The 26823-nt window shown below is 39.0% G+C and overlaps 1 protein-coding gene across 7 annotated transcripts in view; it reads left to right on the forward strand.

Annotated features, from left to right (window-relative positions):
- The window catches only part of lrch1 (leucine-rich repeats and calponin homology (CH) domain containing 1), a 177044-nt gene that overhangs the window by 133561 nt on the left and 16660 nt on the right, over positions 1-26823 (forward strand). For 3 of the 7 annotated variants that reach the window (XR_006313114.1, XM_043700368.1, XM_043700369.1), the window contains exons 12-21: positions 403-498; positions 2019-2067; positions 3254-3295; positions 7727-7846; positions 10415-10456; positions 12839-12923; positions 16086-16202; positions 21165-21274; positions 22095-22232; positions 23834-23911. Coding sequence is in view for 3 of the 7 variants with exons in the window: in XM_043700368.1 (XP_043556303.1) it covers positions 403-498; positions 2019-2067; positions 3254-3295; positions 7727-7846; positions 10415-10456; positions 12839-12923; positions 16086-16202; positions 21165-21274; positions 22095-22232; positions 23834-23911 (877 nt within the window). In the remaining 4 variants the exon portion in view is untranslated. The remainder of the gene's footprint in view (positions 1-402; positions 499-2018; positions 2068-3253; positions 3296-7726; positions 7847-10414; positions 10457-12838; positions 12924-16085; positions 16203-21164; positions 21275-22094; positions 22233-23833; positions 23912-26823) is intronic. The other 4 variants (XR_006313116.1, XM_043700370.1, XR_006313115.1 and 1 more) reach the window with 3 other exon arrangements.

The following is a 26823-nucleotide window of genomic DNA, read 5'->3' on the forward strand; positions in this document are numbered from 1 at the left end:
ACCTCCTTCCACCTATCGCATTCCCAATGCCCCTCCCCCAAGTCCCTCCTCCCTACCTTTTATCTTAGCCTGCTTGGCACACCTTCCTCATTCCTGAAGAAGGGCTGATGCCCGAAACGTCGATTCTCCTGCTCCTTGGATGCTGCCTGACCTGCTGCGCTTTTCCAGCAACACATTTTTCAGTACATATAAATTTTAGCTGAATGACCAGCTTCGTACTCTGAGGAGCACCACATTTTGTGATATGTTGAAGAGGTTTGATGAGATTTTTCAGTGAAGTTATTGAATATTTATAAATATCTAATTGATTGAAAAAAATCTGAGCTGATACTATAAATTGTTGCCATGAACTAAAGCAACTTCTCGTTTATTAAAATGTTTCTCAATTTCCTTGCCACTCAGATTCAATGTGAATTGTATGGACTTGAGTGAAGTGCATCTGTATCCTTTACAGATGGAAACAACAACCCCTTCAGAATTTAAAACATCTGCAGTAAAGTAAGTTTTTTTCTTTTTTAATTTTATTTGGTATTTTTTCATTCTTTCCTACCTCTCCTGGAGTTGCTTGCTTTTCCTCCACAGTGAAAATTTTGCGCACCAAGTTTAGTATCTCCCTCTGTTTCCATTTGTTAATCTAAATCGTCTTACTGAGTCTACTCTGCCATAACACTGTCACAGGTACACTATAGTTGGACCCTGATCCTATCATCAGCTGGTAGCCATACACAAACTTTTACTAGGTGGTCAGTGTAGAATATTTGGAAACGCTAATGGCAATGTTCGCTGGAGCACTGAAGCCAACTGTGACTAGTGCTACCACCAGTGGCTGAAATCTGCACAGAGTAGCAATGGAAACTGGAATGTGGTCTGTGTGGCTTCGGCACTTATTGACAAAAAGCATAAAAATTGGGTATCCCAAAACAATGTGATCCTTGCAAAGCAAATAAAACCACGTAAAATGCTTGAATTATGGAAGGGAAAAAAAAAAACTCTCTAGTTTAAAAGAACAATCCAGATATCTTGTGTGCCAAATAATGGCAGAGAGTAAGAGGCCTGGTCCATCCAACCTGCATCTCACAGTTATGGTGCCTTATTTATCACGATAACAGCCATTGTCCAGCATGCCCAGAGCTGTGAAATCTCCAGAAAGAAGCTGATAAGCAGATTAAAAAGCCTAGGTCTATTGCAAAATCAAACTGGCAAGTTACTTTTTTATTCCTTTCGTAGTTTGAAACTAGTCCAGGAGATCTTGTTAGCTGTGATTAACATTACACAATTCCAACAGGATTCCTGCGGACTTTGATCTCTGCTCCAAACCAAAACTATGTCTTTGAGAATGATCCAGTAAAACACATTCCAGAATATTCTCTCTTTTTCTTAGTGATGTACATGGCTGTAACGTTTGTTTGTCCCACAGCATCGTAAGGTTATCGCACTAATCTTTTCACATGGCCGTTTCTGTTCAAATCTTCCTGCGTATGCAAATGTCTGGGTTTATCGTTTTTAAATACTTACTTTCAACTGTTGAATGAATCCCTTGCGTTTGCCTGTTTTTTATTCTGGAAGTGATGATTTAGTTATTAAGATTTTGCTGAATATGGCAGTATGTGCAGTAGTGATATCTCAGCATATCATCTTGGATGCACACCTCTTGAACCTTCTTGCTTATGTTCACTGAACCCCTTCGACACTCTCGGGATTATATGATTCTATGAACATAAAGAGAGCATCAAAGTAGTTAAGACCAGTGGCTTGTTTTAAATTTTATCTGCCTGAATTCATTTTAAATTTAAACTAGATTACTATTTTAAGAAACATTGAGTTATGTTTCTTGAGCTATGAGATCATATAATGTCTTTCAGAATTATTAACTCTGGAATTTAATGATTTTAGCTGTTGTAAGGTTCTTACAGGGTAAAATCTCTCATTTTGCTTCTCTGTATTGTGTATCTGGATAGTAAATTATAAGCCATGACTAATGTTATTGCTAAATGTGCGGTTTCTTTCATTCATTCCAGTGGGCAGGCACCAAAAATCAATTCCTCATCGAAGTTCTCCAGTTACCAGGTGAGGAAAAAAAAGGATACCTATTGACACATAGAAGGAGTTCATGGTTTTTTAAGATTCAGAATCAATGAGGGAAGGACAGGCAGAACTGAAATAATTTAACAGTACACATGGCAGTCAAAACTTTCATAATGTTCTACTGGCTTGGCCAGTTTTTCCAGTGAGAAGCTTAGCTGTAGTTGTAAGAAGGTGCCAGGTTCGGGCTGAGCTCGTGAGTCTCAGTATGGCTGTAGAAGCTGCAATTGATAATGTTACTGAATAGAAAAACACCAGTTCTGCCTTAAATAGAGATTACTGGAGAAACGCAGCAGGTCTGACAGCATCTGTGGACACAAAACAGTTAACATAGTGATCCTTCTTCAGAACTAGCTCTCACTTGCGTTCTGGCAGTGAGGACAGAATCTTTTCCCTAGAATAGTTCATTAGCAGATGCTATCAAAATTGTTCGTAATCCGTTAGATTTTGAAGAGACGAAAAGGGTTAAGAGGAAAGACGGTATAGAATAGGCTTGTATTCCCTTGCACAAAAGATTGAGGGATTTCAGAGTGATTAAAGGATTTGTTAATATAGTAGAGAAAAATCCAGTTCCTGTGGTGGGGTTGTGAAGGAAAAAGAGACAATACACCTATAATAGGAATTAGGCTGTTCAGAGTGGTATCATTAAGCTTTTCCTTGCATGCAATGCAAGGGAAACCTCTAACACTCACCCAGAGGTTTATGGGTTCAGTTAAAATTTCAACTGGTTATATTTTCGTTGATTTAAAGCTAGAAGAGGTCATGAACAAAGGCAGATCAAGGGATTAAGATCAGTCATGAATAATAGAACAGGCTGGAGAGGTTGAATGGTTTACTGTTTTTAGAATGTTTTTTAGAACCATAGTTGAGAAGTGGCAAATTGCTCCAGAAAAGGATAACATTAGTAAGGGGATGGTAGCGAAACAGGATGTAATTTGCAGTTTATCATTAAAATTATGTTAGCTTCAGTAGATGCACGGAGTTTAGTGATGACGTTGAAAATACGTGTTCAAACAATTCATTGTATTTATGTTCAAAGTGCATTTTGCAAGAATTAAAATGCAATTATTATCACTACTGTAATCAAATTTATCTACATTGTAAATAATTGCACTGTAATGTGGGTTTTACTTTTCATGCTAAAGCAGCTTTCTTTTGTTCTTATTTTTAGGCTCTTGCTCCATTTTGTGTAGATGAGGATTCTTCATCTGAGGTCATTCATTCTATTCCGTAACAATTCCTCACCTCATTAACTTTGATTCATCTGTTTCTGTGCATCACTAACACTTGTCGCAGGGAAATACTAGCACTGTACAAAAATAGATGCAAAATGTTACAGTGCAAACTTTTCTCTTCAGAGTATCACTTGTGACCCTCACAAGACCATTGGTTAAAAGTTGTCAACAATAATATATTATCACTTAACATCTTTCTGTTATTTATTAACACTGCAAATTTAATTTGATTAACAGGGCGAGGGGAATTTTTAAAAATTCATTCATGGGATGTGGGCGTCACTGGCTCGACAGCATTAATAGCCCATCCCTAATTGTCCAGAGGGCAGTTAAGTGTGTCTGAAATTAGACTAATTAAGGACAGCAGACTCCGGTTAACCAGACGGGCTTTAATGACAGTCGACAGTAGTTACATGAGGCTAGGTCTATTCCAATTTTTTTTTTACTGAATACAGATTTCACCATCTAGATGAATAACCTAGAGTGCTGTTTACTAGGCCTGTGACTTTACCACGCTTTCCCTCCCTTTGATGCAAGCATAGAGTTATATGTTTATACAGAACGGAAACAGACCCTTCGGTCTGACCAGTCCATGCTGGCCATAGTCCCAAACTAAAATAGCCTCATTGCCTGCGTTGGCCTGTATCCCTCCAAACATTTTTTATTCATGTACTTATCCAAATATCTTTTAAATGTTCTCACTGTATCTGCAACCACAGCTTCCTCTGGAAGTTCATTCCACACACAAACCACTCTCTGAGTGTAAACAAAATTGCCTCTCATGTCCTTTTTAAATGTCTCTCCTCACCTTAAAAATATGCCCCCTTGAAATCCCCCACCCTAGGGGAAAAAGGTACCTGCCATTCACCTTATCTATACCCCTCATGGTTTTGGAAACCTCTATAAGGTTACCCCTCAAACTCCTACGCTGCAACCTATTCAAACTCTCCGTATAATTCAAACCCTCCATTCCTGGCAACATCCTGGTAAATCTTTTCTGAACCCTTTCCAGCTTAATAATGCCTTTCCTATAATAGGGCAACTGGAACTGGACAGAGTATTCCAGAAGAGGCCTCACCAGTACAACCTCAACATGACATCCCAATTCTTTTATTCAGAGGTCTAAGCAATGAAGGCAAATGTGTTATATGCCTTCTTACCCATCCTGTCTACCTGTGATGCACATTTCAAAAAATTATGACCTGGACCCCTAGGTGTCTGTGTTCAAAAACAGTATCCAAGGTCCTTTTAATTATATAAGCTCTGACTTTGTTTTACCAAAATAGAATACAATGCATTTATCCAAATTAAACTCCATTTGCTATTCCTCAGCCCATTGACCCAATCACTTTTCAGGGGTAGAGGGAGGCTTGCAGTGGGTGTACCGGCTCCTTTGCTTTTCCTGATATATATAATTAATGATCTGGATCTTGCTGTGCAGGGGGATCATTTCTAAATTTGCAGATGACACAAAACCCGGGAGAATTGTAGACTAAGGAGAACGGTGCAGAAATCCGATAGGACGTTGACGAGTTGGTGGAGTGGGCAAAGAGATGGCAGATGCAGTCCAGTGCAATGGGAAATATTTTGGTGGGAAGAGCATTGAAAGAAAATATGAAAAAGAGATGTGTAGGAGCAGATGTTAGGTAGTAGCACAATAATGTAGCTAAAAAGAACTATCTTTTATAATTGAAGGCTGTTTTCTTTACAATACTAACTGGATACAAATCTATGACAAAGAATTAACAGAGATTACTTTTCATATACTATGTGGAATTTTCTGCTGCAAGCCCTTGCTGAAGCAGCACATATATATGGTTTTAAAAGAAAATGAATCGTTTGATAAAGGGAGTATTAAACACAATAGGGAGTGAACAGCAGGTTGGGTTGTGTCCACATATTGGTAAAGGTGCTAGCATATACATAATGAATGTGCAAAATGAAACTCAGTAATGAATTCATTTGCCAGTATAATTTGTTTTTGGCTGAAAATGCTGGTGTGGTGTGAGTTGTAGGTGAACTGCACACCACTGCTGGTCACGGTGTGTGTGGTCTCAAATTGTGGAATGCATCAGTTGTTGGACTGCAAGGCACCTCCAGGTGAAAGAATATTACTGCTCCTGACCCATAACATTTTTAAAGTCACATGTCTGTGTATACATCCTGTCAACATTCGGACTGCAGTGGGGCATATTTTAACTATGCTGTGATGAGATAACGTGCAGTTTCTGTTATTAATGTTTATTTTATTTATTCATTCATGGGTTGTGGGTGTTGCTGGCTGGGCATTTATTATCCATCCGTAATTGTCCAGAGTCAACCACCTTGATGTGGTTTTGGAGCCAGATCAGGAAAGGATGACAGTTCCCTTCCCTAAAGGACATTAGGGAACCAGGTGGATTTTTCCAAAAATCAATAACAGTATCATGGTCATCAATAGTCTTTTAATTCCAGATTTTTATTGAATTTAAATTCCATCAATGCCAGATAATGGTCATCTCCATCAAGAGAGAATCTAACCATCTCCCCTTGACCGTGACAGTCTCCTTGACATTGTTCTCACTGAATCCCCCACTGTCAACATCCTGCAGACTACCATTGACCAGAAATGACTGAACTAGATCAGCCATTTTGATAGTAATTGCTAGATGAATTGTTAGGTTTAGAAAAATGTGAAGTGATCTTATCTCAAAGTGGAAATGTCAAATACTAGGCAGCATAAGTTTAAGGTGGGGCTGGGGGTGAGGTTTAAAGGACAAGTATTTTGCACAGAGGGTGATAGGTGCCTGGACCATGCTGCCAGGGGAGATGGTAGAAGCAGATATGATAGCAACGTTTAAGAAGCTTTTAACCAGACACATGAACAAGCAGGGAACATAAGGATACAGACCATGTGGGATTAGTTTGGGATGGCATCATGGTCAGCACAGATATGGTGTGCCAAAAGGCCTGTTGCCGTCCTGTTCTGTTTCATGTTCTATCTGCTATGACAGGATTTGAACCTAGGTCCCCAGAACATTACCTGGGTCTCTAGATTAGCAGTCAAGTGATAATACCCTGAGGCCAGACCGACAAGTGGTAGCTTTTATAATACTGGTTTAAAAATAAAGTTAGAACGTATAACACGAAAATTGTAATCGCATTGCATCATTGCATCCTGGTCTAGTAATTTCTCTCACCTTCAGCTCCCACTCACCTGAAGGTTGCTCTTTCTCTTGATTCTCTGAGAAGTTGTCTTGTAAAGTGTTACTGAATTTCTCCAGATTTATGCAGTAGGTAGCAGGTTTTATCGTTAAGTTCAGTTGATTAGATGTTCAGTTTGCTGTGTTCCTACGCCCAATTTGGATGCTTATATGCAGGGATAAGATTTTCTCAGCATAATGATACATGTTATTAATGTATAAATTATTTAAGTTGAAATTTATTTTTGAATTTTCATGTTCATCTGGGGTAGGCAGTTAGAAAGAAAATGTTGCACGCACTCGTTAGTTGCATATAAGGAACTATCTCTTCAGCTACTTCTCAAACCAGCAATTAGTTTTCCTCAGGCAAACTAGTCTCCAAGTGAGGTTTTTCCTTTTTTCCTTCATGGGACATGGGTTTGGCTGGCTAGCCAGAATTTATTGTCCTTGAGAAGGTGGTAGTGATCGGCCATGTTGAACTGCTGCATTTGATTTAGTTGCATCCACAATGCTGTTGAAGAGTGTGTTCCAGGATTTTGACCCAGCGACACTAAAGGAAGTACAGAAAATTTCTAAGTCAGGATGGTGAGTGGCTTGCAGAGGAACTTGCAAGCGGTGGTGTTCCCATGTATCTGCTACCCTTGTTCTTTTAGGTGGAAGTGGTGGTGGGTTTGGATTATGGGAAAGGAATCTTGGTGAATTTCTTCAGTACATATTGTACATGGTGCACATTGCTGCCGCTGAGTATTGGTGGTGGAAGAGAGTGAATGTTATGGAATGTGGTGTCAATCGAGTGACTGCTTTGTCCTGGATGGTGTTGAGCTCCTTAAGTTTGTTGGAGCCACACTCATCTTGGCAAGTGGGAAATATTCCAGCAAGCTCCTGATTTGGCCTTGGTGGGCAGGCTTTGGGGACTCAGGAAGTGAGTTACTTGCTGCTTCATCTTGCTGCATTTGGACATGGACTGCTTCAGTATCTGAGAAGTTGCAGATGGTGCCACCTGATTACAGTTTAGTTTACTGGTTAAGCTGCAATCAAAAAATCACAATGACCTGAAAATGCTCAAGGTCCATGCAGTCAGCTGCGAGGTGAGGCTTACATCTCATTTTTGTGAGCTGGAAAGCTGGGGTTTGGACGGTCCTCAGTACCATTTGACCCTTTGAAATTGAACAATATATTTGTTAGATTGAAACCTATTTTAATGGTGACTGCTCTCTTTAATTGTAGACGGAAAGCTCTACCTTGGAGCTAGAGTTTCAGAGGAAACGAGAAGTTATGCTGGAGAGAGCGCGGCTTGAAGCTCAGGTGGCATCATCACAGCGATTGGAATGGCAGAAGTCCAAGCAGGTGCTAAAGTCACTTGACGCCTGTGTATGATTGAAATATAAGAACTTGAGAAAAGGCTGTTCAACCTAAGGCCTGATTGGTCTCATGTCAATGTTTGATTAATCCAGCCTAAACTATCAACTTCCCATGTTGATGTTCTATTTCCCGTAACTCCTTTCCAAAATAATGAAGTTGTGCCGTTAGTGTCCATCTTAAACATAAATCAAATTTGGCTTGTTAGCTTCCACCAAACCAGCTACCTTTGCTAGGAAGCTGATCCACATAAAGGCTGTGCATGTGACATTTCATTCTGAAAGCTTATGTTTATTGTCCAGGTCAAATAACTTGCTTGCTGAGGTTGTATCTAACTTATTTTGGAGATTGGTATCATATCAACATTTTCTCAACAGAAAGAAATTTAGTTAGTTAAGCCTTTTTCTTTTAAACTATAAGCTACAAAGGCTTAGAATCACCTTGATCGTATAATCTCACAAAGCATTTTTTTTTAAATGAGCTAAGATGATCAAAAACATGATAAATTTGAGGCTTGGTGTAACCACTGATCTGTAAAATATTAGTAAAACCTATTCTGCCTTTTAATCATTGTAATCCTGGTATCCAGTTAACATGATTAAACATGAGTTAATATGTTTAATCATGTTAACAGTCCACCTGCAGAGTTGGTTTAAGAGTCTTTGTGAGTATTCATATTCTCAAGGTGGTTAACGTTAAGGCAACACAGTGGCTCAGTGGTTAGCACTGCTGCCTCACAGCACCGGGTTTGGAGCCAGCCTCAGGCAACTGGCTGTGTGGAGTTTGCGCATTCTCCCTGTTTCTGCATGTGTTTCCTCTGGGTTCTCTAGTTCCTCCCACAGTCCAAAGATGTTAAGATAGGTGGATTGGCCATGGGAAATTGCCCATAGTGTCCAGGGATGTGTAGGTTAGGTGGATTAGCCATGAGTAAATGCAAGTTTACAGGGGGAGGATAGGGTGGGTGGGTCTGGGAGGGATGCTGTCCAGGGGGTTTGTGAATTTAATGGGCCGAATGATCCACTTCCATACTGTAGGGATTCAATGATTCTATCCTATGATTTTATTATTGATAACTACTCTGCACAAGCAGTGGTTTCTTCCAAATGCTGTTCATTTCTACCCACCTCAGTGGAGTCTTAAGGATAAACACCCTGTTGTTCACTTACCCAGTTACTTGATCTGGTGTATAAAGTCTTGGTTTTCTATAACTGTATTTAGGTTGCTCTGCTTTATCTGCAGAGTTGGTCTAAGAGTCTTTTTAAGTGACCATATTCTCAAATGACTAGTTGTTAATTAGGTTCTATTTATTAGGCATTTGATAAAACCCACTTTCTTGACTGTGTCCATGCAAAAGTCTTAGAACTTTTGCCACGAATTGTTTCACTGGAGAAATAAAATCTCGTCTTTTCAAAGAAGTGTTTATGGGATTTGGTTGTCATCATTAAGGTCAGCATTTATTGCCTGTTCCTAATTGCCCTTGAGAAGGTGGTGGTGACCCATCTGGAGCTGTTGCAGTTCATGTAGTAGGTACATCTGCAGTGCTGTTAGGAAGAGAGTTCAAAGACTTTGACCTAGTTGCATTAAGGAAATAATGATATACTCCCAAGTTGGGATGGTGTGTGATATGGAGGGGAATTTGGAAGCGATAGTGTGCCATGTACTGCTGGCCTTGTGACCATCCCCCAACAGAAAAGCTAACATTCATGATTGCATGAAAACTACTTGTAGAAAGTGAAAATGGAACTTCAAGCACAGATTTCTTGTCCGTTGACCTGGAGATGCATGATTGCAAAAATGAAATTTCTTTTGAGCTACATGTTTACACCAGTTCCCAGGTTTCACTCTACTTTATCTAACGCAGTATTGAACACAAATCAGTACACCCTACAGATGTCAAAACATGCTCTTGATAGAGGTGGTTGGTTAACCATTGGAACAATGAAGCACTGTCATGTTGATGAGCCTGATTGCAATTACTGTACTTGAGTCCTGATCTTCAACTCCTATAATATTTGTTGTAATTCAGAAGCAAGCATAAATCAGAGCAAAAGTAGAGTAGATCAATTACACTGAATAATGATAGCTGTGTGAACACTATTCAGTATATTTGTGACTGATCTTCTGCCTTAACTTCACTTTCTCTCTGGGTCCATATATCTTTGATTCCCTGAGTGTCCAAAGTCTGTCTATCCTGGTGCAAAATCTGTTCGATGATGGAGTATCCTGAATCCTCTGGGTTGTGAATTCCCAGGATTCACAACCTTTTGAGTGGAGAAATTTCTTCTCATTCTAGTCCTAAATGATCAGCCCTAATCCTGAGGCTGTGACCCCCTCATAGTTACTGGGGCATTCTGCTTGCCTTGTTAGAGAAAATTACTGAAGACAGATATTTTCCATTTTTTAATTATTCTAACTAAACTGTGCTTCATGAGAGTTGATTTTGTTATTTTGTCCCCCAGTACAAGGTTGGGGTGACTTATAGTTTTGTGACTGAATGTTCTAAATGTGGTTTCTTTCTTTGCTTTTATTTTTAAAACATGCATTGAAATGTTTCAGAATGCAAGTAAGAGCCTGGAGAGGAATGATTCTCAAAATGAGGTAAGTGTCACGAGGGAAAGCCTGTATTGAAACTTAATTCCCTCCTGTCTGAACTGTGCATCCCACATATATTGGGAAAGCTCAGATTTAAAGCTGGAACAAGACAGTAGCACTACAAAATGAGTTAGTGAACTGTGTCTAAGCATCTGCTTTCTCTCCACCAATCCTTCCTTGAAAATAAGCGAGCCTCAATATTAGTAACCTCTGGTCATGGATTGAAAACCCAGATTGCATCTATTTGGTTGAGTTGCAATTGGTTGTTTCCCAGCAGCATTTCCTTGCCTTCTGGCTGAGAAGCAGTGCTTTTATAAACAGACTAAGTCTTCAATGAGCAAAAACCTGTGCTGGATTCATTCCTTTCATTCCTTGTGCTATTCACTAAGTCTAGGCTTAATTATTAGCATGTTATTGCGGCTGACTGCACATTGTGGGCTGCCAGCTATCTTTATTTGTTCTAATGGAGAGATATGTTCAGTCCCCAGATCAATGCTTGTATCCCAAGGCTAATTAGTCAGTTGCTTTTAGAAACATCAAAGGGCACAATGAAATACTAAAAGTGCAGGAGCTATACTTGCCCAATATATAACTCTCTTCAAAATAGAAAACGCATCAATCTTTGTAGTACTTTTCAATTATTGCTTGAATGACAGACCCTGGAGGAAAGGATGTTGAGGTGACCATGACTGGTAAGTGCCATGCAGCTGCTGCTAGTGGCATCATGCATAGACAGAGAGCCAGGGAACAACATATAGATCTTTCTTGGGAAAGCACAGATCATTTTGTCCCTCATCAGGCCACAGAGTTCCCAACCTCTGGCCTGCTGTTGCAGCCACAGGATTATGACCGGCCCAGTTAAGTTTCTGGTCATTGCTAAGTTTCAGAAGGGAATTCAACACTGCAATACCATTGAATTTAGATTGCCAAGGCATTTGAATCTCTTCTGGGAAGGTCAGATTTGCACAAGTTAGATGGGTACACCTCAACATGGCCAGGACACATTTCCTTGTAAGTGCAGTTAGGGTGAGAAGTTCCTAAAGCTGGAAAGATTGAGAACCAAAGCTGGCACAAGGGTTGTTTTTCACGCAGTGAATGGTTGTGATCTGGAATGCATTGCCTGAGATTGTGGTGGTTCAATCTTGGTTTTCAAGAGGAAACTGCATGTAAAACTAATGGGTAAATATTTACGTGGCTGTGAGAAAGGACAGAGGAGTGGGAGAAGCTAATTTGCCCTTACAGAGAGCCAACACTGGCTCAGTGGACTAAATGGCCCCTTTCTGTAACCTCATTGTTTAGTGGGTATCCTATATCATTCACTGCTTTCTTGTTATTGCTTTTAAATGGCCACTCGAAGGCTTTAGTTTATGAAACAGCCGTGATTGGCTTTTTTTTCAATGTAAAGCTAAAATGCATCGAATTATGCCAAAAATGATTTGGGAAATTTTGACTCACTTTAAAGACAATTAATAAATCTAATTGTTTGCAGCCAGTTACATGCATTACATGCCAACTTTGTAACAGAATATTGGGTGTCTCACAAACCATTAAGAACACGGCCTACTAAAGTTGTGTCTGAAATTTGTTAGAAATCTTAACACGTAATTAGACCTTTTGCCAACCCCTTTCCCATGTTATATCCACAAAACATTCTGTAATTCCAAACTGAGATCACAGTGTGATGTGACATTAACATTTCCTGTTATAAATGAGGTTGTATAAATTTACAATAGAAATATAAAAACAGCAGAGCGCTTTAAAAGATCTGAAATATGCAAGTATTTCCTGCTTCAGTTAATCTCCCTGTCTGTCACCTTGTTTACCTGAAGAATATACTTGAATCCCCAAGTGCAGCGTAATGAGAAATAGATTTGTTGCTCTTCAAAAAGATCCATATAAAATTGCACCAAATAATCAAAAATCTCAGCTCTGTTCTACTAAGAACTGGTGCAACTGTCCAGCTCTAATGCGATCAGAATTAAGGCAGGTTGCTGAAATTGGCTTTTCTGTATTTCTGTTGAAGCGAGTGATTTGAATAATATTGCTGATTTTATTCATTTAGCAGCTTGCTATATTACTAAGAGGAGTATTAAATCTTAACACATATCAGCACTGCTGGATCTCAAAACCAAAAAAAATTAATTTTCAAAGGAAGTATTTTGGCATGGATGTGACTTCCAAATGTTTATGAAGTGTAGCAATCTGTTCATTATCACAGTAATGTCAGTGAATCATTGAACATATTTGCAGATAGATGCTGTTCCAATTCAGTATAAATTTAAAACAAAGCGTCCAACTGCGCATTAAACCTTTGCTAAAGTACCAGCTGTGCCACTGATAAACTAAGCTGAGTGTTTTTTAAAAACTAATTTTATTTATTATCTACAGGATGAAGACAAGACTCCTACAGTCACTCCCACAATGTCTCCTGTAGCATCTCCCACTGCTCCCTTTGGACTGAAACCACGATCTGGTAAGGAAACCTTTCAACTCATTCACAATAAGAGATAGCAATCATCCTGTTCATGCAGTACACAGTGAGTTTGAGAGGGTTCCTCCAAGAATGCCAGCAGTTATTTAGACAGACATTCAAAACTAAACCTTTGACGTGATGGTGGAAAATGTAGAGGATCTCGCTTCAAGGTGAAAGCCTTGGGCATTCCATTCAGTGGAAGTGAGGTAAAAAGATCACTACTCTTTGGAACATGTACTGTGATGTATTAGCACAGAATCTATTTGTATAAAATATTTACAAATTATTAGCTTGGTAACTCTTTGGTGCATTTCAGCACATTTTCAAGTACTTTGGGAGTATTTGTAAAATTCCCCATTTTGCAAGGGTTTATGGGGAGGTTTTCAAAATTGTACTTTTAAATTTTGATCTGGTTGCCAATCTGGCCACTAGTGTCTAAACTCTTGTTCAACTTCTGACCAAACCATACCCAATAGATCATTGTAAACCTGCGGTGACAGTTCATCTCCCTCTTTTATTGTTAGTCACATTTCTGTCAATAGATCAAATGATCTCAACATAGGTCACTGGTGACCATTTCAAGCACCCTTATTTGCAATAATTTTCATGTTAGAATTATTATAAAAGCCAGAGTTTCTTAGGTTTGTGTCATGGGCAAAGTTTTCTAATTCTGCAGCTGTTTCATTTGGAGTTAAAGAAAAATGGCTATGTGATATCTGTTTTGAGTTCTTCAGTTGGTTGGGGGGCACAATACAGCCTGGTGGTGTCTGCTTCCATTGCATAGACCAATTTCTTTTTTAGGTTTGCATTATGTTCTAAGAGTGATGATTTGCGCATCTCCCATTTATTCGAGTCTTGCTTATCTCACTAATTGAGCATTAAAACTGCAATGTGTTTCAGTTTGTGGTTGTTAATATCTGATAACATCATTCCAGTAACTAATGACTTAATTGGAAACATCGGGGTGGAAAGATGTAGGAATAAGATATCATTTATTTTGTTTTTGCAGTCGTCATGTAATACCATTAAAAGATGTTTGTCATTGTCCTTCAAAAAGCAGTAAGGAATGCTTGTCCCCTACATCAAAGAGCCCATCCTCTGATAAATTAGAGGTTACATTTTGAACTCTAAAATATCCATAGTTATTTCTACTGTTGGTTCTTTTTCAATTACGGATTTCGATGTGTCACAGTGGCTCAGTGACTGTGCATTAAGCTGTAGAATCTACATTGTAACAAGGGAGTATAATTGTTATCAATTTATCTCTGAATGCTTCATTAAATAAATTAAATTGTAATTGCAGCCTTTCTCCCAGTTAAATTCTTTGGCCTTTGGATTTTGTAGAACTTGTTGTTGATGATTAACCATAATTTCTGGCACTTGTGCTTGAATTAACTGAAACATGTAAATGAATCAGAGCTGTCATTTGCATAAAAGGACATAGATGAATACTGAGGGGTGAGAAAACTATAAGTAAGCTAATCATATCCTACATATCAGTATGTCTTTGAAGTTTAAATGGCTTTGTTTGGCTTTTGTTGTCTTCAGTTTGCAAGTTCATTAGCTTGTGGGTAGAATATTTTCCATCCTGATGTCCTATATCAGCATAAACCATGTCTGTTGGCAGTAATGACTCGCTTTAATCTAGCCTAGCCTCAGAAATGAGTCTTCACCTGTACCAGGGTGTCATATTTGTTTGCCACACCAGTTATTTTGAACATCTTTCTGAAGGGAACTGGCTAGTTTTCTGCTGTGGGTCCTATTCCACTGGGAATGTGGTTGGATGGACCAAATGCAGTAAGTGAAGGTTCAAACTCTCATCCTCCCAGTTGAAACTATTCACATATTTTCCCATAGGTGAAAGAATAGTTTGGAAATACATCATCAAGTTATAGTTTCGTTTGTGCATATTTGAAATGTAAGCATGCAACCTAACTCAAACGGTTCCTTTTATAAGCAAGTTTCTGGAGCTCTCTGTAATTTTATTAATTAACGATAAGCCAGAGGTTAGGCTAGCTCACTTGGCTTGATGACTGCTTTTTGATGCAGAGCGACATTAACTGCGAGGATTCGATTCCCTTTGTTGCCAAGGGAAGATCCCACTTCCTCAACCTTGCTTCTTGCCTGAAGCATGGTGACCTTCAGGATAAACTCAGCACCAGACACCTCCTCCTAATGAGAGAGCCGCCGTATGGTCCTTTTGGGACTATGGCAGCTTTAGCTAGAAGCTAAACATACCAGGCAAGAGTCTTACGAAACTATTAACAATTTCAAAAATCACACAACACCCAGGTTATAGTCCAACAGCTTTAATTGGAAGCACTAGCTTTCGGAGTGCTGCTCCTTCATCAGGTGGTTGTCTCCAAATCATGATTTCCAAATTCATTATAGTAATTGCAATTAAATGTTAATGGCAGTTGTTAGGATTTTGAAGTGACTGAGGCAGAGACTTTTAAAGAAAAACTGGTTTGATATTTGAAGTGATGAGAGGATAGAATCATTTGCAAATAATTGCAAAGGTGGTGGGGAAATGGGTCTGAAGTATCTATAGTTTATAGAGCAGTATTGCCCCCTCATTTTGAATCTTACAAAAATTCATTGGTGGTTCATGATTACTTTGTAAGCTGTTGGTCAAGGCAGATTTTGCTTGGTGGGTTCGGCTTATTTTGATCTTCAACCAAGAAGGCATTAAATTTCCGTCCTGGTAGCTTGTACTTGTTCACTATAATTAACCCACACTATAACTTTATCTCTTTTATTCTATCATTACTTGACCAGCTGTAATATCTAATATTTAAACTGTAAGTGATTGTGAGTTTGAATCAGTTTTTACTGTAGCTTTTGTATAATTGTTCTCATGTTTGTATTGTATGATGATATAGAGATTAGTCATGGCAGAAAGTTAACTGCATGATTTGATTTGTATTCGATAGCTAACAGTTTTTTTTCTTCATTTGTTTTGTGTTGTGTGTTTCTTCACACTTTTTTTGTCCTTTTTTAATCTTGAATTTCCCGGTTCAACCTTGAATTGATTCACATTAAACTTGCATTGGCTGCTACTGGTGCATAAATTCTGATCTTTGACTTTCCTGGTCCACTTGGCATTTGCCCAATGCCTCTTGGACTTGCTTTGTATCTACTTTATGTCCTTGCCACCTTTAGTCCAAGCCAACTCTCCTCCTTTGGACTCCCCTCCTCCCTCCTTCAGAGAGTTGACACAGACACACATAGAGGAACGCAGTACCGTCACTACCCCTCAGGAAGAAGACAGAAGTCATGGTATGTGTGTTGCCTTAGTTTATGTGTTGGTGCACTTAATGAACTAACTCCATTTTAATATATTAGACACATTTGAGCACAGACATAATCTTCAAATGTTCTAGAATGGTTCCAAAGTAACTTGGGCTTGAATTCACTCCTATTTGTTGGACCTTTTGTAAGGAAGGTTGCCATCTCTTATGATTTCAAATGATGTGATCAGTCCATTTGTTGACAGATTAAAATAGGAGAGAATGAAGCTATTAACCAGCCTCCTGTTCAAAATTCATCCAACAGTTTAAAGTTGTCAGTAAAGCAGCAAAATAGTTGAGAATGTTTTTTTGTTAGGCTGACAGCATGATTATGATTTGGTAGATGAATTGGGACTCGTGTGAAACTGAGCACAATGAAACCCTTCCTAAAGTTGAAAAGATACAAAGTTTTGTGGATGCGGAAATAAAAACAGAAAATGCTGGAGAATCTCAATAGGTCTGGCTGTCACTGGAGAAAAACAGTAAATGATTTCACTCCAATGTGACTCTTACTCACATCCCATTCTGAATTCTAAAGTTGAATGGGTGCCAATATTAAATTTTAACTTTCTGTCTGTGTTTAGTTCAGTTACTGTGGGTTATATTAGAAGACAACATTTTGTTTGATTGTAATTGATGCAAAGGAGAAATTTGTACACTCACTGGGATAGGATTATCAATGAGTGGATTATTTTAGGACCAACTCACTCCAATCTAGGGAACCATTCAGTCCTCTTGATCATGGAATGTAGAAAAGCCTATGTCTGGCTGTTTTTATGTCATCTCGGAATGTCAGAATATTTTTCTTTGGAAAAGCAAAATGTTGTAGAGGATGGAAATCGGAAATAAAAATGGAAAATTTTGGAAATTCTCAGCAAGTCAACCAGAATCTGTGAAGCGAAAACTAGTTACTGTTTCAGGTTGGAATGACATTTTGTTAAGAGTTGGGAAAAGTTAGGAATGTAATAGCTTTTAGTAAGTAGAAGGAGCAATTTTTATTACATTTCCAACTTTTCCCAGCTCTGATGAAAGGTCATCAATCTGAAATGTTATCTCTGGTTTGTTTTCCACAGATGGTGCCAGAACGTTTTCCAAGTTTTTTGTTTTTTTAATTTGCTTTGGTGTCAGTGTTTGTGTTCTTACCAAATGGTTTAATATATTGCAGAAGAGATTTTGGATTGCCTTTTTTTTTACTGGATGGGAATGTGTGATTAAAAGATGTCTGTTTATGAAGTTCGATGAATGTCTTTGTCTTTGGAGCTTAGCCAGTGTGTTGCTCCTTTCTGCTCCAGTCCATGGTTTGAATTCATTTTGTTCCACTGGCCTTTCCTTGCACTCTGTATTTCCATTTGTTTGCTGATACAACTTGAAAATAGTCACTAGTATGTCAAAAATTAACAGATAGCACTTGTATTTGGAATATGTAAGATTGGTATGCATGATAAATAAAGGCACAGCAAATGATGTGGTCGGGAATGTTATGTTTTTTAGTTCATCTTCAAAGGGAAATGTAAATTAATATTTGAAGCTAGGGAGGTTACTTGGGGACAACATGCCAATGAGATTAGTTTAGGATTTTTATAGTACTGAATGGTCCGGTCCATATTTAGCTTCAAATGAGGCATGGCCCTCTTTGGTGAAGTGATAGAGAATTTCTGGTTCTCACTACGTGGCACTTAATTGATGGGAAATGGGATTAGAGTGGATAGGTACTTCATGACTGGCATTGAAACAATGGGTTGAAGGGCCTGTTTCCATTCTGTTATATTCTGACGCTCATCTGTCAAGAGTTACAAGGAGAAAAGATGACAAATAAAAATATGGAGTAGGAAGCTAAACCAAAAGCAAAATACTACAGATGTTGAAGCTCTGAAATAAAAACCAAGTTTGGAGGAACTCAACAAATCTTTAGAGAAAAAAGCAGAATTAACATTTAAGATCCAATATGACTCTTACTGGAACACACAATGAGAGTGGGCAGTTATGAGTAGTTATGGTTGTGGCAGTGGAATTGAACCTTACACTTTGTCACTGCTGAATTTACTTATCCTTTATCCTGTTGTCTACTGCTATCTTCTTTCCAGCCAGAAACCTGGAAATATTGGTTTGTTTAGTTCTAGATGAGCTTCTTCAGGTTATTCTGGTGATCCTTTTTCCTGTGTAGTACCCCTGTATTGCTAATATGCTATCTTTTATACCTAAAAATGACAAGGCTACTTTCAAACTTCTAGGCCTAAAGTTTCCCTGTCAATTGTGTTTCTTGTTATGACTTGGCTGTCCCATTTTAAATGTGCATGAGTATATTGACAGGTTAGAAAAGACTAACTGGTTTATTGAGCATGCCTCACATCATTGATGTCCTGAGTAACATGACAAAATATTTCCTCCCTCCAACTGCATTCATATGCATGCAGTCTCCTGTGAGGGTCAGTAAAGGAGAAAGTGCTGTAAAGACTCTTCTGACTTTGGTAATGGACCTTCAGTGATTTGTGCACAATAATGCCTAACTCTCTTTCTTTCTTAACCTCTTTCAATATTCCCTGGAAATGATGTGTTGTCCCTGCCAACAGCAACGACACTAATTAAAATTGAATGGTATTTTCATATGTTTTAACCACTACCCTGGTGCAACTAAATCATCTTTGAATTGATCCTTTGTTGTTTTAACCTTTGCAAGGATACTACAATCATATGCAAACTAACTTAACACTGATCCCTGAGGAACATCACCCATGCTGTTCCTCCATACTAAACTACACCCACCAACCCGACCTTTTCAGTCTTCAAATTGCAGCTAGTACCTAATCCAGATTTTTAACGTCCTGCTGAAATCGGTAGATTGCATCATGTGAAGTAATAGAGTTCAAAGGCCTTTTGAAAGTCCAAATAGGCAGTGTCTCCATGAATTTCCATTATCTCACTAACCTTGTGACCTCCTGAAAGAAAACTATCAAATTTATATATTTAAATAAAAAGAGAAAGAGGAATTCCTCACAATAGACGTTTTTAAAACCGTTTAGGTAGTTGGAGAATTCTTCCTTTGGACCATCACACAACATGTAAATATTTATTGTTTGAATTGTCTTATTTTATTTTATTTCCTTTTCCATTTGCATTTGACTCATTTGTTCTACGTCCCATCCTTCCTGACCTCTGAATGAGCTAGAGTATCAGAGGACCCTCCTTGTGTCTCTGTTACAACAAAATTAATTTGAATAATCCTCATTGCCCCTTCTTTGTTGAGAATGCTTTTTTGAGCATGGGAGAGGGCTGACTGTCTCACTCCTTCAAACAAGTTTGCATTCTGGTGTGTCAAGATCCATTACTGTAATTGCCGCAGTTTGAAATGATTTAAAGCTTCAGACAGAGAAGCAGGATTGCGGAGAGTGACTAATCAGGAGCAGATGCAGGGATGTGGGATCCGAAAGTGCAGCTTCAGCAACCGGGAAGGACAAGGGTGTACATACAACCAAGGAGAAAGTGAGGTCTGCAGATGCTGGAGATCAAAGTTGAAACTTTATTGCTGGAACAGCACAGCAGGTCAGGCAGCATCCAGGGAACAGGAGATTCGACGTTTCGGGCACAGGCCGAAGAAGGGCCTGTGCCCGAAACGTCGAATCTCCTGTTCCCTGGATGCTGCCTGACCTGCTGTGCTGTTCCAGCAATAAAGTTTCAACTGTACATACAACCAAGAAGAGTACGCATGTCTGCCAAAGTCTTAAGGAAGCGGATAGCCCTATATTTGTAACCTGTTCCCAAAGTTTCTGTTGCAGGATAAGTGGATGAATATTTGCAAAAAATCATTAGCCAGGGTACGGAGAGTGAGAATCAGAGGGTTGCACTCTCAAAGCTGACACAGAACCAGTAGACAGAATAGCAGCCTTTATTGTCTGATTCCATGATTATCGGGCTCTAGCTGAATGCTGGTCTGTTACAAAAGCATTGGACAGAAGTTAATTCACAACCCAGTCACTCGTTATGATTCCTCACTTTTAATATCAAACTTGTGGCTCAAAGGAGAGAAATGGTATAACCCACATTATCATGTTTTAAAATCAGTCAAGGACTTTGGTTTGCTAGTTGTCCTTTCTCCATCTCCACACTGAGTCATGACTGTTCCTAATCCACCAATCCCAGTGTCCCATGACTTGTAAGATGTGGCTGTGCTCACATGGAGTTATGGAGAGTCCTGCAAGTAGCAAGGAGTTTTTATTTCACTCCTGACTTTGAAATAAAGGAATTTGGATTAATTGTGCAAATTGTGGAACAGTTTATATAAAGAAATAACATTTTATCAGCGGTTGCTTGAGCTGTATTATAAAAGAATAAAAATAAATAGCTATTCATAGAACACCTGCAATTATTTCAGGATTTTCCAAGTGAAATATATTTGAAGTGTGGTATCTGATGTCATCCAGGAAAATAGTAACCAATTTGTACACAACAAACTCTCAAAACATAAATGTGATCGTAACCATTTGATTTGTTCCAGCAGTGTTGGGTGAGGCGTAAATGTTGACCAAGGCACTCCCTCCACCTGCTTACGGTTTAGTGTATTACTGTGGGATCCTTTAGAGAGGGCAATCAGAGCCTTTGTTTAACATCTAAGCTGAAACATGGCCCATTTTGTGTTTTTGTTTCTCGAGTGGGGTTTTCGCCCTCAATCCTCTAACTCCAAGACAGGACTGCTAACACAGCCTTGATTGATATGACAAATATATTCAGTCCAAAGGGTCTAACTTCAAAAAAAAAAGCTAGTTGTGTACTGCCTGCTGTCCTGTATAGTATACCTATTAGCTGCTGAATAAGGAGTTCACTTTTGTTGGATGCTTGATGGCAAATCTGAATTGGCTGAGACCAATTGAAGTGAAATAGATGAATCATTAGGAAAGGAGATCATGGCGGGTCACTTTCACAACTTGTAACTTTTTACTTCGTCTGTTCTTAACAGTTTTCTTTCGGTCTGTACGGAATTTTGAATCCATGGATCCTCAATTTACAATCCGTAGGAAAATGGAACAGATGAGAGAGGAGAAAGAACATATTGAACAACTCCGGGAGGTGAGGTGCTGATATAGCTGCATAAAAGTAGGAGTTTAGTTCATACATGCACGTATGGTTGATGGTGATTGTGATACCTTACCCTGGATTCATTTGGATATCTAAGTTGCATGACAGCTTTGAAATGAAAAGTATGGCATAGCAGACAACCATTTCATAGTTTGGAACTATTAAACTTTACATGAACTCATGTTATTTACATTTGTCATGCCATCATTTGTACAGGAAATAAATCGTGAATATATTAGGTGCTAAAATTTCTAGTTAGAGGACAAACACTTGTACCAGTCCTGAAGAGCTGAAGGCAGTAGAAATATTAGTTAAATATCTGTTAAGGTTATTCTAGGCATGGGCGAAATATCCTTTTTCCAACTTCTCTTCTCCCTTCAGTGTAAGCAGAAAGCTCAATAGTAAGCAAAGTGTGGTGGAGGTTTTGTAGCTAAGCCAGTTCCTTCCCCATCCCTGTGTTCATGTGTGAATGGCCAACAGGGATTGTTGGAGTGCATTCACAAAAGATAGCCCTGGCTGACTTCCATTGCCCTGTCAGGTCAAAAGTGTTTGCCTTTCTTAGGGTTTATCCCTAAGCAGGAAAGAAGCTGGGCCTTTTAATGATGATAGCTCAGCTTTTTAGCTAAGTTGGCAGACCCGTGATAAAGCTGCAATATAATTAATTACTGCTTAAAAACTACTGGGGTTGTGGTAAAGTGCAAAGTGCAGGCTTTTCAGATACCGGAATAGAAATCTTTGGAACCCGCATCAATACTTGCATTAAGTTATGTTCAGAAGTTACTCACAAATTTAACTGCATTTTGTTCAACAGAGTATTGAAACAAGACTAAAGGTTACTTTGCCAGAAGAAATTGGAACAGCGCTGATGGATGGAGTAGTTCTGTGTCATTTAGTCAATCACATCCGTCCGCGATCTGTACTCAGTATACATGTTCCATCACCAGCAGTGGTAAGTCTTTTAAGAAGGGAGCAGTCACCTATTTTCAGGATGAGATCTTTGTCGCACACAGTGCTGCTGGGGCATGGCTTGCAACAGCTGGTCAGCTAGTAAGCTGCTCCTTATCAATGGCCTTTACCTGCTTTGTGAAAACTCCAGAAGTGTGGAATAATCAGAATCCATAACCTGAGTTCCATTAAGTTTCTTTCTCATACTGTGTTTCCTGGGTCAGGCAACATTCCTTGCCAAAATAAAGAGTGGATGACGTCTCAGATCATAGCAATTGCTATGTAAAAGTCCACCTCCTTTGCCCTTTTCTATTGTATTAGTCACACAATGCAATAGAGTCGATGACAAATCATAGCAATTAATTTCTACTGTTAATCTGGATCCAAGCCAGTTGCAAGTCAGGAACAAAGGTATCTTTCTTTCTGCATAGGATTTGTTAATCACTCTGTCCTAAATCTCCTTTCACACACCAGATGCAACTGTTTCCCTTTTATGTCTACACCGTCAATTAACCCCAAACACCTGTTTCTTGTATTAAGCTTGTTAATTAGTTTATGACAAATCCAGACAAATCACAAATAAAACCCTGGTTGGAGTAAGTTTTGGGAAACATTCGTCCAAATTTACATGTTCCTTTCAAGAGTGTTACTCTCACCTTATGTCACATTTCAAACTACGGTATCCCCACATATTTTGCTGGAATTGACTCAAAAACAGTGATGGAACTGTCCAGTTTGGGTCATCTCTTTCGACCACTACTTACCACCAACCAGGATAGCGTAGCTAACGTTGGGAGCTCAACTTATTTAAAACTGCTTGCACTTCTCTTGTGTTAGTTCTGAAGCAAAATATTGCTGATGTCAGCTGTGAAGAAAGAGCCTTCGCTTTAGTGTTTTTACCATCCTCAGGCCGTGCTATGATATGCCACAGTCAGTATATTACTTGAACAGGGTAATTTCTAGGAGTAATTTGCAATGCCATGTGAAATAACAATGGAATGAATGACCAGTTAATTTCCATTGCTATTGGTTGAGGGAAAGGTTTTAGATAAAAATCTACATTGATTCTCAATGCTGTTACATACAAGCATAGAAATTAAAAAATTGTTCTGAGAGTCATGCAATGGGCTTTTACATGCAATGGGTGTGGGTGGATTCTATGTAATGTCTTTTTTAGCAGCAACCCCTTAAGTACTGAGGTTTCGACCTGGATTATGTGTTTAATCCTTGCAGTAGGGCTTGATCCTACAATCTTCTACGAGTAGGTAAGAGCACTGCTGCTGAGATAAATGGATGAGGGGAAGACAACCAAAACCAGGTAAGGTATATTCCAACAAGATGTAAATTCAGAGAGAGAATGCTTCCATGGATGCACATGTTTAACACGTTGTGTGACAGAGAAAGTATGTCACAGAGTCTTAAGTGATGCATAGCTATCAACAGAAAAGGAGCACAGTACAAGACCCAAGGGTCTGCCTGACTAAAATATTGCTCATGTCTTGTTAGTGTAAACAATTCCAGGCCCTGTTTTTCTGTATTAATCAATACATTGTACCATTTTGAAAAATGCTTGCTATTAAAAAAGGGTATGTACTTGTCTTACAGCCTAAACTGAGCATGGCAAAATGTAGGAGAAATGTGGAAAACTTTCTAGAAGCCTGCAGGAAAATGGGAGTGCCTGAGGTAATTTGATGAATTATTTTTAATTCAAAGTCTTTCCTTGGATTTAGGGTTGGAATGAAAACAGGCAAGTATCAAACACTTTGGAAAAATAAGCTAGAAGGATACCAAAAGAAAATGGAGGCACGGGAACTCTGGGATTCTTCATGTTTTCACTAAGTTAAACAGGAAAAAAATGCCCTGGTGATGATTTGTATTGTCAGCTATAAAACTCTTGAATCAATCAGAATAAATGCCCTCTCATTTCATTCCAGCCCAAGCTGCGTGATTCCTGTACATAACTCTGAAGAGAAAGCCATAATTCTTCAGTGGTTTCATTTCACAAGTCATGACATTGCAGTCATTGGCACATGTTAACTACTTATCTGTGAGACTTGAGCTCACAGATTTGTGAAAGAGAAGCTGTGCAAACATGTTCCATAATACAACAGTAATGGATTAAGCTGCTTATATGCCATGATTTAGAATTTGCAATTAAATGGTCACAAAATTTTAATTTTGTTCTTTTTGTTCTTTTTTGTGAAGGGGTTCAAGTGAATAGAGATAATGGAGTAATGTAGAAGATCAGCTACAGTCTTGTTGAATAGCAAGGCAGGCACAACCTACTTGTTATGTTTGTATAACCTCTCAACAGAAGACAAACAATGTTAAAATGGGATTGGTAGGAGTGATGGTGTTCTTGAGCCTAGTTGCCGTGTTAATGTTTTCCTAATATGTGTTATACTTACTGTTTGAGTTCTTTAGATTGGGTTTTTCTTTGAAACAGTAGGTTGTGGCAGAATTGGATTTACAGCTAAGAAATTTGTCAGGTTGGGGTTCTGAGTGTTCCAAACATGAGAGTTAGGACTCTGGGATATTCATCATAGGTTTAACTGTAGCTTCTTCAACAAAGGCATGAATCATGGGTATTGTGAAACTCATTCAGTAATTTCAACATTCTAACAACGATGATCCAAGGAAGACCACAGGAGCAGGGCATTTGATTAATTGAGCTTGCTCCATCACCTTAGCCCTGGTTTCCTGAGTTTTCCCCATAATCCTTCATGACTGCAAAGCTACATGTGATTGTAACGAGCCATTTGATTAATTGAGCTTGCGTCATGTCTTGTTTCTCCACCTTCCTCACCAGTTTTCACCTCCGTTGTCCTTTCCTGAAAGCTCTGAGTGTTGGCCACCCTTACTTCCTTTCTCAAATTGATCATTATTCAGATGAGCTAAGCTTAAGTTGGTCCTGCTCCGATTCCCAACAGTTTTTCACAATGATAAAGGACAGAAGCTGTAACGCTGTCTTAACTTCCCTTTGCCATGTCTCACCTAGTGGATAAACTTCAACAAAAAAAAATCTGGGATGTAACTGTTTCTAGCAAGACCTGCATCTGTTATCCATCTTAAGTAGTCCTTGAGAAGATGGTGATGAACTGCCCCCTTGAACAACTGGGAAAGACATTCACACAGTGAAGATAAATGGCAGGGAATTCCAAGATTATGAATGATGTTTTCCTGAGCCATGTTCTTCTAGGTGATAACATTGCATGGCGTGGCCAAAGAAGCCTTATTGAGTTTTTGCCTGCATCTCACAGCTAAGTGCACACTGCAGTCATGGTGCAGCAGTCAATGAACTGATGTTTATCCACATTTGGCTAAATTGGAGAAATAGAAATGCACTAGTGATCATGGGAGTTTAATAAGTGTTCACTTCTCAGGTTCTGTTAATCTACAAGTTGATAAAGGTCAGCCAAGTCTTGTTAATGAAGATGCTAAAGGAAGTGTTTAATGCCAGTGAACCTGAGGAGCTATCTATAGCAAATTCAAATATAAAATACCTCCTCTAATCTAAGAATGTTGAGGTCCAACAGTAATCACCCTACAGCATACCAAGACTTCCTTTCAGTGTTGCAGTGTTGCTCATCCTTCTCCATGTCACTGAAATGCTTCATTTTGCTTTTATTGCATCTTGAGTCATCATTCAGTTTCAGTACAACTCCTCATTTTTGATTTTCTAGAAATTCCTCATGACCCAAATTGCAGCCACTCCTATTCTGTTCAGCAATTTTGTTCTGTCATCCATTCTCATTTGTTTACATTGGCTTCAAGTCCTGTACACAGAAAATCTAAAATTCTCGCCTGCCAGGTTTCTGTCCATTCACTTAATCTATATCCCCTTGCTGATTCCTTATGGTCTCATCACAACATGCCTATACACCTACTTCTATATGATTAGCAAATTTGGATATATTACATTCTGCCCTTCTCCTCCCAGTCAGTAATAGTAAATAATTGATGTAACTAGTGGAGTTGACCAGGGGAGCCAGTCAATGTGGTATATTTGGACTTTGAGAAAGCATTTGATGAAGTCCTGCGTAAGAGATTATTGTGCGAGATTAATGCACGTGGGATTGGGGGATAGAAAATCCCCCAATATTGAGATGAATAGAAAACTGCTTGACAGAGAGGAAACAAAGAATTGGAATTAATGGCTCCTTTTCAACTTTGCAGGCAGTAACTAGTAGGGTGCCACAGGGATCAACGCTAGGACCCCAGCTATTCACAATTTATATTAGTGATTTGGATGAGGGAACAAAATGTAACATCTCAAAGTTTGCCGAGAATACCAAGTTGGGTGGGAGAGTGAACTGTGATGAGGATGCTTCAGCATGATCTGGACAGATTGGGTGAGCGGTAAATCAATGGCAGCTGCAGTATCATTTGGATAAATGCGAGGTTATTCACTTTGGAAGGAAAAACCAGAAGGCAGATTACTACCCGAATGCTGTAAATTAGGAGAGGGGAGTGTGCAGCAGGACCTGGGTATCCTTGTGCACCAGTCGCTGAAGATGGGTGTGCAGGTGCAGCAGGTGGTAAAGAAGGCAAATGGTATGTTGGCTTTCATTGGGAGAGGTTTCAAGTACAGGAGC

This window comes from Chiloscyllium plagiosum, chromosome 12 (genome assembly GCF_004010195.1).
Source record: "Chiloscyllium plagiosum isolate BGI_BamShark_2017 chromosome 12, ASM401019v2, whole genome shotgun sequence".
NCBI classification, from domain to species: Eukaryota; Metazoa; Chordata; class Chondrichthyes; order Orectolobiformes; family Hemiscylliidae; genus Chiloscyllium; species Chiloscyllium plagiosum.